Source organism: Schistocerca americana, chromosome 9, assembly GCF_021461395.2.
Source record: "Schistocerca americana isolate TAMUIC-IGC-003095 chromosome 9, iqSchAmer2.1, whole genome shotgun sequence".
Lineage (NCBI taxonomy): Eukaryota > Metazoa > Arthropoda > Insecta > Orthoptera > Acrididae > Schistocerca > Schistocerca americana.
This window is the reverse complement of record NC_060127.1, coordinates 43688585-43701481: the sequence shown is the minus strand read 5'-3', so window position 1 is coordinate 43701481 and position 12897 is coordinate 43688585. Positions and strand designations below refer to the sequence as shown.

The window sequence follows — 12897 nt, the reverse complement described above, 5'->3', positions numbered from 1 at the left end:
TTTTCTTTTTGGGGTCCTCTGGTAAATACAAGCAATTATCAGAATGAGATTTTCACTCTGCAGCGGAGTGTGCGCTGATATTTTCTATTTAGACCGAATTTCATTTTTAATTTTTTATTCAGATGCTTATTTTGAATGTTATGATTTCAGTGGCACAGTTAATTTTCATTGGGGCAGCTGATTCTAACAATATAGTTCGATACATATAAAATTTTCTGAGCTAATCAGCGTAATTCCATATAGTGACACATGCCAACAGAAGGTTAAGCATTCCCACTTTCCTCTAAAGTATTTTAAATAGAAAGTTCCTCTAATTTGAAATGTGGTGCTTATTCATAAAAACAAGAGGACTCACGTTGTGTGAGGGTAATAGTTCCATGTATTTTTCTAAATTTATGACTAGCAACATTTTCTATAAATAAAAATCACGTAAGTTCTTGGCATTCATAAAGAACAGTAAATTCCAACTTTAGCATTTTCAAAGCAATATGTAATTTAAAGAATAACAGTTTGTTGTTACATCTATCTAAAACTAGTTGAATGTCACCCAAAATTGGTAGCCGCCATCTGAAAGAACATGTGTAACATCTATGTTGAGAGCAGTCATGGTGTTGATGCATGCCGCCGTCATGCACGTTCTGAATGCTAAACTCCATCCACTGGAAGCTGTGAGATTCATTACATGTCCACCCTTGGAATGAAAAAGGTCACCAATAAATGTGATTTGTGCAATCTATACTGTTTTTCAAAGTACAAATGGAACTAAGTTGTCATCAGAGTAAGGCACTGGTGGACACAGTGGTCTAATTATGGACTGACTTAATTCAACTACTATAGTGTAATCGTCTTTATTAAACTACTACAGGTTAGTGATAATAGTGAACTCAGTCGTTTTTGTACAAAATGTGAACACTATTCCTGTCCCACAGTGGCACATTGAGCTTCACCACTGGATTGTAACTGTTAAACATTGTTGGTTATGGCCTCAATAGTTGTGCTAATATTTTTTGATAGTAAATAAACTGGTTACACTTAATAACTGATCTTTGAAGGGAATAAATAGTGTGTTAATATTATCAAAAATATGGTGTCATGCACATCACTGAACAAATATCGTCCCACACACATTTAAACTTTCAGCTTTAAGGTGATTGAGATTGGTGCTACTGAGAACGAGACTATGAAATTCTGGTTGGTGTCATCACATAGTCACTGTTCCTCTTTCCAATAGCTCAGATCCACCTCAGGAATGAGAGTGCAGTCTATTGCTGGATTCCTGGAAAAACAATATTGCCAATGACAGGACATAAAGTCAGATTTTGAGGAACACTTGTTTGACACAAATGGATCAGAGAATCTCAGTTACACACAAGAGGCAGCCAAGATCTAAGTTGAAATGCAGTGGGGAAAAGCAAGAATGGACTAATAGTAATAACAAAATGGATCAACATATGGATATTGTTAGTTTTCTATGTGAGTTGGGATCTTCCACTACATTTCAACATACCTGCCCTCACTGCTGACATAGTTTACCATCTCATGGTTAATTCATTCTTACATTCATTTATCATATCCCAAAGATACCATCAAAAAAGAGAAAGACAAGCAAATCCTGGAAAGTTCATATGTATAGTGTATGAGTATTGACAATAATTCATCACTGTAATGCTTAACACTGGTCATGTTTAAACCGAGCAAGTGTACAGTAACATAGTAAATTAGAAGAAAAGCTACTAATTTGAGAAAGGCTGCTGCCACCTCTGTTTTATAATGATTGCCATTTATCTCCTGTCAAAATACATTTAGAAATCCACTTACGTGTCATTGACTTTCTTCATACTGTTGGCCTGTATTCTGGTTATGTTATTTGAGTTGTCACAAATTATCCTGGACATGGTTACCTTTTTAATTTCATTTATCTGATCTGCAAACAAACCAGACAAAAATTAATCTGAGACAATGTAATAAAAGCATATCAGAACTGGGATTCCACTATGTTTAGATATATGACTTAGTTTGAAAGCAAAGATGCAGAGATGTGCTTACAAAACTAGTGCAATATAAATCACCACCTTAGCTCAGATAGCTAAAGCATGCCTATCCAGTGGTGCTTGAATAAGAGAGAACTGGGTTTTCATTCCCTCTTTCACCCTTTCACACATCATGTTCTGCAAATCTCAAGATGAAGGAAACACAATAGAGATGAGAAATATGTCAAGTTATATGTCAGGAGAAAGAAGTATGCTACTGTAAATTGTAGTAAGAACAAATTATGACTAGTGATAAACCATTCATATCAATAACTATGGGAACTGCTTCCCAATTACTTTATATACAAGGGTCATTCTAAAGTTAAAAAAAAAAATTAATAGACGAGCTGTGCATTTCTCCCCCTACCCCATGTCTGTGATATACACCTTCCTCATCAAGTGTGCCATTATGACGATAACAGACGCAGGAGTGGTTTCAAAATGTATAACAAATTGTAACAATCTCGTCAAGTTTGAGATAAACTAACCAACGTTTATAGAAATTTGATGAACAAAGCTTCAATTTGAATATAGTGCATCATATTTAATATTAGATGAACGAATATTCATGCAGAGAAACGATTAGGCCAATGTTCAGTTGTGACTGACAAACTCAAATCAAGGATTAAGGAAGATATTCAACACAATAAATGTTTCACTGTTGATGGACTGAGCATATGGTTTCGATCAGTTGTTTATCACATTGCTAGCGATAATTTGGGCTATAGAAAAGTGGGTGCCAGGAAAGTTCCTCAACTTTTGATAGATGAACATGAAAAACAATGAATGGGAGTTGCACTGACTTTTGTCACTCAGTATGACAAGGGTGGTAAGGAGTGTTTGAACCATATTGTTACTGACGATGAGACCTGTGTTCTGCATAAAAGTCCAGAGATAAAGTGCCAGTTAATGGAATGACATCATTGTCAATCCCCAACAAAACAAAAGAAGGCAAAGAAATTCTGAACATGAAAAATATTGTGATCACTGTGTTTTGGGATTCAAAGGGTGTTCTACTCATCGACTTTATGCTTGGAGGAGAGATTATAAATGCAGCAGCCACTGTCAGACTATTCACCAACTATACCATACCATTCAAGAAAAATGGTTCAGATTACAACGCAGCAGTGTAGTACTTCTTCATGATTAACACTCATATTTACTCTGCTGCATTGACAAACGATTTGATCTGGCAATTTAAGTGGGAAGTTTTAATCATCCACATTATATCCCATACTTGGCCCTGAGCAATTACCATTTTTTCCCAAAATGAAGAATGGTTTTGGCAGAAATCACTATGGGAATGACAATGAACTGAGAAAGGATGTTATTGAATCCTTGGTCACAATCGAGTACACCTAATGCAAAGAAAACCTTGTGGAGTAGTATGACAGATGTTTAAATTTGAATGAAACAGATAAGATATCAATATATGTTGCAAAATAAGTTTTCTTGTATTGTCTTGAACAACACTGTATGATAAAACAAATATTATTTACTGTTAAATAACCCTGATTTTTTAATGTATGTTGACAGAGGAACAGTTACTTCGAAGAAAGCCATTGATCGTCTTCTTATACTACACAGTTGCTGTTTTATCTAATACCTCAAACATAGCAAAATTTACCCAACAAGTCATCCACAGTAAATATGTTGCTTTATATGTTCTCCAAGCATTTATTGCATTCATTCATTATGAAAATCCGAGATTTTGAAAATATCAAACATTATCGTTATCAGGACCAATTGATTGTCAAAGTCGAAGTCGAATCACACAGATGTAAGTGATGCAGTAGAGCTTCCTATGGCCAAAGATTATCTTAATACCAATGATGAAATGTGATGCATAGCATATTTGTTTCCATCAAAATGTACAATACGTACAGCTATGTACCCAGCAAAGCAAGAACACAGGCACTTCATGCGTTTATGTCCTATATTATCCATCACAATGCAAAAACAGATGCTGTGAGTGACATTTCATCATTGGCATCAATGGAATCTTTGGTCATAGTTTACTCTAACAAGAATAGGAAAAACACAGAGTCTAGTCATAGAGTCTGTATTTCCATGGAGTAAGCATAGTTTATTGTTTTTATTCTATGTTCCTTGATTTACTGTGCATGTTCTCAACATCAAATGAGGCTAGTCACGTGATATTGGAATGACACTGCTCATCTACAATTTGCAGTAATGGCGAACCTTGAATGTTACACATATTTTCCTTGTTTTATATACGTTTCTACATGTTTGAGTTTTAATATCAGCCACAGTGCAGTGCTGTCATTACTACAGAAATGCAACAGACACACTTTCAAATATGTAAGAATTTGGACACACTGATGGGTGCCGTAAATTAGTTGCAGTCAGTATGCAAACTTTTACCAGATAAGGTACAGAAATTGTCATTGCAACTAGATAATTTAAAACTTCCTGGCAGATTAAAACTGTGTGCCCGACCGAGACTCGAACTTGGGACCTTTGCCTTTCGCGGGCAAGTGCTCTACCAATTGAGCTACCGAAGCACGACTCACGTCCTGTACTCACAGCTTTACTTCTGCCAGTATCTCATCTCCTACCTTCCAAACTTTACAGAAGCTCTCCTGCGAACCTCGCAGAACTAGCACTCCTGAAAGAAAGGATATAGCGGAGACATGGCTTAGCCACAGCCTGGGGGATGTTTCCAGAATGAGATTTTCACTCTGCAGCGGAGTGTGCGCTGATGTGAAACTTCCTGGCAGATTAAAACTGTGTGCCCGACCGAGTTCTGCAAGGTTCGCAGGAGAGCTTCTGTAAAGTTTGGAAGGTAGGAGACGAGATACTGGCAGAAGTAAAGCTGTGAGTACCGGACGTGAGTCGTGCTTCGGTAGCTCAATTGGTAGGGCACTTGCCGCAAAAGGCAAAGGTCCCGAGTTCGAGTCTCAGTCGGGCACACAGTTTTAATCTGCCAGGAAGTTTCATATCAGCGCACACTCTGCTGCAGAGTGAAAATCTCATTCTAGATAATTTAAATTTAAACACTACATTTCTGCAAAAGGAGTGGGAATTATAGGATAGGGCTGAAGCAGGTATGCTAGACCAAGGTAATACCTTTGCACAAAAGATAGTTGAGGAACATATAACTCACGTGGAATTAGTCAAGGAGATGATGAAGGAGAAAGAGAATGAATTGTTGGCTAGGTTAGATTCGGGCATTAAAGCAGTGGATGAAAAGTTGCGGAGTAGCCTGATCAATGTTGCAAAAGTAATTAAAGAAAATCCGACTCCAAGCAGCCAAATGCCTACATCAATATACTGCAAACCACCGTGAGGTGCATGGCTGAGGGTATGTTCCATTGTACCAGTTATTTGGGTTTCTTCGTGTTCCATTCACGTGTGGAGCGGAGGAGGAATGATTGGTTTGAATGCTTCTGTGCATGCAGTAATTATCCGAATCTAATCCTTGCAATCCCTATGTGAGCTATAGATAGAGGGTTGTAACTGCTGCTGACTACTGTACCTTCATGCAGCCATACTCAGAATATAATCCCATGTTCCAAAAAAATGCCACATTGTCAACAGACAGTTGGAGTGTTACATGGCTTAATGCTTAATAACAGACTTACTATTTTATCAGTTGATTTGTTTTCACCATGTAACGCGCGCTGTTTACGTCCTTCTTCATTGCTGAGCAATGTATCACTTTTCGTTCTGACGCCGCAACTCTTCCTTTCCTATATCTTTACTACTTTTTACCTATATAAATGATGAGCTATTGGTTTTGCCATTTAACAACTTTTTAATAACTGTGGAAGTATATAGGCATCGGGTCCCACCTAATGTGTCACCTGCCTATACGTTTTACATGAACCTTTCAAGACTTGATCGATCTGTTTACAAAGGGAAAGTAGAATATCTCTTCGTTTGACGTTGTCCAACAACGACCTAGGAAGCTCGACGCCCTCGCGGCCCAGGCTCTTCCATGGCTTACGGTAGTTTGCAGCATTCATTTTATTCCTTTCCCACTTGCCGCTATGTCAAACTTTCGTGGTGATCGTTGGGCAACATAAATAAACTTTCTTCCCACAGTATTTCTCAAAACCCAAAAACAAACTTAAAGAACATAATAATAATAACTGTTCTTACAATTATTCGTATAAGTCTTGGTCGAATTAATGAGGGGTGGGATAGGCCTGAGCCTTGTGACACCACACAGTGTTACATGTCTTTCCACTTTATTACCTGATGAAGGTTTATTACGGCATAGACAGTTCCTTATTTTTTCATTGGAAGGCAAAAGAATGAACCCAGTGATGTTTACAAGGGCCTTTCGTAATGCGTTGCCTAGAAACTGGGAAGAGACACAAAAGGTCTGTTTTGATGTAGGATACATGCAAGATGGTGTCTCGCTATGAGTCACAGATATGGCAGATAGATGGCACATTTATGAACAGTTCAAGAGAGCATTTTTGGATAAATTTTGGTCTCCCATGGTACAGGAGAGGTTGCACCGTGAAGTTTTCAATCCATCACCATTCAGCAGCAAACATGGGGACAGCTAAGAAAATACTCTGAGAAGTATTTAAATAGAACTTGGTACTGTTCAAGCCCATTCTCCCATGTGGAAGTGCTACGGATTTTGAAAAGCCGTCTGCCTGCCCACATCTGCGAACAGTTAATTACCATTCCACAACATGACCTAGAGTATTTTTTATCAGTATTTGATTCTGCCCACCTTATTTATGAGGAAGGACCAGTGCAAACACAAAGTGGCAGCACACCGTTTGAGTCCCCAAGATTGCCAAACAGTAAGGTGGAAATGATAACAATAATCAACAAGGTTGCCAACCATACTCACCTTGCACCAACGGCAATAGAGCAATGGAAAAGACCAAAAATATAAACAAGGTTATGAGGACCATCAGGGTCAAAATTTTAACCAGTCAGCTTATACTGATCAGAGATTCTACAGCCAGCAGGTGTAGCATGCACAGTCAACTAATGGCAACAACCAGTCTGACAGCTGACAAGGGCAAAACACAAACAGACAATCAAACAACCCACCAACAGCTGATTATATTCAACATAATGAGAATTACATTTCAAATAGTGGGCAAGTCCATTGAGATTTCGAATCGAGAGCTACACAAGACACCAACTAGAGGAACCAAACCCACAATGTACACTTAGCTGACATCACCTCAAATGAGGAGGTTAATACCCCAGTTACCCAGGCCCCTGTCCAATGTCCAATGAGGGGGGTAAGGGCATAAAGCTGATTAAAAACTGTTTTATTAGATATGATCCAAGCAGAGATATCAAAGATGAATTGTGCCAGAAAGATACCACTAACCATTAAAGGGAAGGTGAGGAAACAGTGCAAGCAGTAGTTAACTCCCAGATATTTGACTTAAATGTAACTATGGTCCTAGATACCAATGCCCCAACTTAAGTGATATCTCAGGATCCTGTATATCAGGCATAATATAAGTTTAACTGAGGTCTCATACAACCAAACCACAAGAGGTCAAACCAGATACTATACATTGCTTATAAGAGCGCCAAACATGTGTGCTCATGGTGCATTTGCACTTGATCATGAGATACACATTGTTTTACACATATTCACTGACACAATATTCATAGTGACATATTTATACACATAACACACAAGAATGATATCCTGAAGTGAAAAAGGTGTAAGTCATAAATACTGAATGATAATCATTGCAGATATTTTGAAACAATTGATGTTGATGTCTTGTGTAACACAGTGATGTACAGTCAGAATTTTCCAGTAGGTAGGAAACACTAAATAAGTGAGTTAACACAGAACGAGTAAATTTTCATGAAGAATATACTCAGTGGTTATATTATAGATAAACAAAGGACTTTAGTAACAGAGTAAAATATATGTCTGTTTGTGTCTGTATATGTGCGGATGGATGTGTGTGTGTGTGTGTGTGTGTGTGTGTGTGTGTGTGTGTGTGTGTGTGTGTGTGTACCTGTCCCTTTTTGCCCCTAAGGTAAGTCTTTCCACTCCCAGGATTGGAATGACTCCTTACCCTCTCCCTTAAAACCCACATCCTTTCCCTCTCCTTCCCTCTTTCCTGATGAAGCAACCATGGGTTGTGAAAGCTTGAATTTTGTGTGTGTATTTGTGTTTGTTAGTGTCTCTATCAACATACCAACTCTTTCGTTTGGTAAGTTACATCATCTTTGGTTTTAGATATATTTTTCCCACTTGGAATGTTTCCGTGGCATTCAATACGTAATGCAACAATTTTTTTTCTCAACCAATATCAGTTGAAAAAATGTGGAATTTGTTGGGGACATTGTGGAGTATTCCTGCTTCAGCCCCCACAATTTCATGAAGTTTTGATATGTAGCGGTACTATGCATAAGTCTTCAAAATGGCGTCTGTAACAGAGGCGCATTCCAAGCAGAGAGCTGTCATTGAATTTCCTTTGGTGAAAACAAAATCATTGCAGATATGAAAGGCGCTTGGGCAGTGAACAAAGGCATGGTGAGTTGTTAGATGAGGTTTCTGGGATCATGGCAACAGGGTGGCGCCAACCTTTCCAATCTCCTGCATGCCAGCTGGCTGCTCATAGCTGTGACTCCTACAGTGTTGGAAAATGAACAGACTCTCATTTGAGGTGACAGATGGATCACAATCAAACACCTTGTCTCTTGACTCAACATCTCTGTTGGTGTGCTGGCACACTCATCCACCAGTTGACACATTCAAAGGTGTATGCTCATTGGGCTCCTCACTGTCTAACAGAAGGTCATAACAGCCAAAAAAGGACCATGTGCAGAATTGCTTTCAAGTTATGAGGCTTATCATGACAATATTTTGTCAAAAATTGACACAGGTGATGAAACATGGGTTCATTAGTTCAAACAGAAAATGAAACGGCAATTTGTGGAGTGGTGTCACATCACTTCACCTCCAAAGAAACAGTTCATGCCACACCCTCAGCCAGTAAAGTCATGGAGACAGTCTTGTGGGACTCTCAGGGGTTATTATGTTTGATGTCCACCCTCATGCTGCAATGACCAACTCTGAAGTGTATTGTGCTGGTCTTAGGGAATTGAAGAAATGACTTCAACATGTTCATCGCCACAAAGAATGCAAATATACTTCTTCTTCTCCATGACAATGCAAGGCACCATACAAGTTTTTGCTCCTGGTGGAGGTCATGAAATGGCATTGGACTGTACAGCCCTGATCTCCAACCTACCATTTGGCCCAATGAAGGCAGCATGCTGCAGAAAGTAGTACGTGGATGATGGGGAGGTTACTGATGCAGGAAGACATTGGCTCTCCTCGACCAGTAGAGTGATACCATGTGAGCGTATGGACCTTCCCAGTAAGGTGGTGTAAGACTGTTGATTGAACAGAGATTATGTTGAAAATTAGACTTTGGTAGCCAAAACAATGGTGAATAGTACTGCATGTTTGAGTCTTGAATAGATACGATCTGTTTCAGAAAAAAAGTGTTGCATTACTTACTGAACACCCTCGTAAACATAACTAACAAGTAACCTGATGCAATTGTTGACAAATGGTATTATGATATTTTGTAAAGTTTCAATTTGACAACTTATTTATATCAAATTACTGATTATTTCAAACTTGTTACCACAATTTGTCAAACAACATTTTCAAACCAGACTCATGAAGAATCATTAATTTCAATTGTAAGTTTAATTATGTACATTTCCAAGAATACAGAGAAAACATTTTTAATTTTTGTACATTATATAAGCATGAGAGGTTGTGCAATCAATGAAAAGCAAGATAAAAGGTGATATTATTCAATGTATATTTATGAAATGAGACACTGGAACATCTAAATGGGAACTTTTTAAACATACATTCACCCATAGGAGTAACTTTTTGCAGTGATTTTTTGAAGGATATCAGTTCCAAATGGAATACACCTTTTTTTAGTCTTCTTTTGCCAGATTACATGTAGCTTGACTCATCTCACTCCACAACACTAAACACAACAGAACACAAAAAGAACTTCATGATGGGATTCGTGGAACAAGATGTTTTAATGAATGAATTTAGACATGTTGTTATTTCAGGATTCTGCTTAACGTTTCAACATAGTGCACACACAAAAACACACACACACACACACACACAGACACACACACACACACACACACACACACACACACACACACAGAGAGAGAGAGAGAGAGAGAGAGAGAGACAGAGAAAGGGATGGGGGGAGGGGATAAATCAAAATTAGAAACTTAATGTAATTTGAAAACACATACAAAATATAGTAATAAAAGAGAGAAGAGGTGCCGTATTGCGAATGTGTTAATGAAATTAATAAAGGTAATTTTTACTCTTCTAATGCACATGTAAGCCACATTTGCTGATAGAATGAAAATAAATATGTTAGATTGTACTGTAACAGTAACAAAGTTTATACAGACTTGTTCAACAATGAAAAATGTGAAGCAATGAGAAAATAACTGATACCTTCTGAGAAGGGGTAAGGGGACCCAACATAATCATAGAAGAATCTGTCTCCACACTTCCAACGGTAGAACTGTTCTGCAACAATGATCTGCCTCACAGTCAGTATATCTGAGCTGATGTTCTCCAGCATCACCATCATCAGGTCTACATCATCTGGGTCTTCATAATACTGTTTTAAGATCATGGCATCCTTAAAAGAAAGGTTAATTTATGTGCTTTTTTTGCTTAATGTACACAGTGTGTAAATAACTCTTTTTGTCCATTTCATACTCTCGCCATTCAAATAGTCATTTTGATTGAATAAAACATTACATTAGTAGCTCTTTCAGATTAAAGCTATTAGGTTTTGTACTAGGTTGTTCAGTAATATATGAATATAAAAGCCACACAGTTTATTTCGCTTATCACATGCTTGCACACACACAAAAGACTACAACAAAGATGATAATATTGTACCAAAGAACATAGAAAGACAACTTACACTATGGTGCCATTGCCAACTTAACTAGCAGATGTAACAGCTCCCCCATCTAAAAAAGGGATAACTTAAGGTTAAGTCTTTTTGGTTTTTTAATAATCCTGGAGCTACAGCACAACATTGGAACATCCTGGACATCTTGCTTAGCAGCTGGAGTCACAGCAGGTTCATTATTCTGCATGGCTACGGGTGGCTCATTTACAACAGTGGTTGATAATTGTTTGCTTTCAGGCATCTTGTCGGTTTCAGAATCAGAGTTGAAACCCATTTCACCATCATCATTAATGGTTGGCATTATATTAGTTTCAGAAATAGCTCTATTATTACGAGGAACGGATGACAAAAGTTGGTCCACATGTATCCTATGAGCATTACCACTAAGATCTATTACTGTGTGCATAACATTTCCTCCTCTTTCCGAAACTACACCCTTTTCTTATGCATCAGAGTTGATACCATGTCTCATGCAAACAAAATCTCCAACACTTAATATATGACTCTTCTCAAGTGTTAACTTAGGTCTTAGCTTTGGCTGGATGTCAAATGATTTGGTTAGGTTTAATTGAGTCCTTAGATACTTTCTAAACATAAGCATGGCTGAGCTGTGGCATGTGAATGCATATTCTGCATTCTGAATCACTTAAGGTCTTTTATTAGTTTCACTAATTCATCGAAAGTCATGTCCTCTGGCCTCTGAAGATAAGCTAGGTCCATGGTGAGAGCTGCATACTCAGATCCAACAAGACTCAATAGGTAGTTCATTTGCAGATTGTCTTATATCTTGTGCACAAAGAACTTATTCTTCATAATAGAGATGTACACACTCCACTGTACTTGTTTTGTGAATTCTAGCATTGTGATACCACCAAGATTATCCACAGACAAAGTCCTCTTCACTGCATCCTTGTCCTCACATTCACTGTCAGTTTCTGACATGCTGCAGTTGATGGTTAACTTGAATAATTTTCCCCACAGACACTATTTCAGTGAAAATGTACACATGAAGGCACATACAACAAGTTCTTGTTGAACTTCTCATTGCCAGTTACTAGGTTTTGTACTGGATTGTTCAGTAACTCATGGATATAAAAACCACACAATTCATTTCACTCACTACAAGCTTGCACATACACAAAAGACTATGACACAGATGACAGTATCATGCTAAAGCAAATAGAAAGACAACTTACACCAAGGTGCCACTGCCAAATCAACTAGAAGATGTAACAGAGTCTAAATACATTATGTGATCTCTGATTAGGTGCAAAATGAAATTAAAGTTTCATGTTTTACACATTTTGTTCTCTTCAGACTTCTTCTTCTTCACTATAACCTTCATGATCCTAACTATATAATTACAACACACTTTTCTGACTGATACACTCTGGTCGGACCTAGTTTTTTAGCTTTAGTACATGTATGTATGAATATGTACTTCAGAAAATCTACATCTGAGTTGTGTCGTAAGGTGGTAAAGTAAAAGTCTTGCGTTGGTTACCCTGTGCCATAAAATTACTGTGTCTTATGGAATACAAATGAATAATGATAACGGAAATTCCTGGATGTAATCAATAAACAAAAATGAGTAAAGGTGCCCAGTCACCTGCAGATTAACAACTGATGTTGCAGAGACAGGTTCCTGTATTTTGTTATTATCTGGACTGTCAGAGCTAGAATGAAAAAAGTTTGTTGGTGTTGTTATGGGCAAGGAAGTCAGCATTTGAGTTTTGTGTGTGGGAGACAGTGAGATTCTTTTATATGTGTTCCACACTTCTTTCATTTGCAAGTGAGTGAAAACCTTTCGCAGATGCAAATCTCCCCCCTTCTCGACCTGGGAAATATTTTACCAACAGCATTTATATTTTCAAGTATGTCAACCTCCAAGTTTCTTAGATAAATTT

The 12897-nt window shown here is 37.8% G+C and overlaps 1 protein-coding gene across 1 annotated transcript in view; it reads right to left on the bottom strand.

The window, feature by feature from the left end:
- Nucleotides 1-832: 832 nt before the first annotated feature.
- Nucleotides 833-12897, bottom strand: part of LOC124550924 (peroxidase-like) — a 194669-nt gene continuing 182604 nt past the window's right edge. Inside the window, exons 12-14 of the mRNA XM_047125720.1 lie at nucleotides 10519-10708; nucleotides 1819-1924; nucleotides 833-1276 (exon numbers count right to left, since the gene is read on the bottom strand). Coding sequence (XP_046981676.1) covers nucleotides 1210-1276; nucleotides 1819-1924; nucleotides 10519-10708 — 363 coding nt within the window. The 3' untranslated portion in view covers nucleotides 833-1209. The remainder of the gene's footprint in view (nucleotides 1277-1818; nucleotides 1925-10518; nucleotides 10709-12897) is intronic.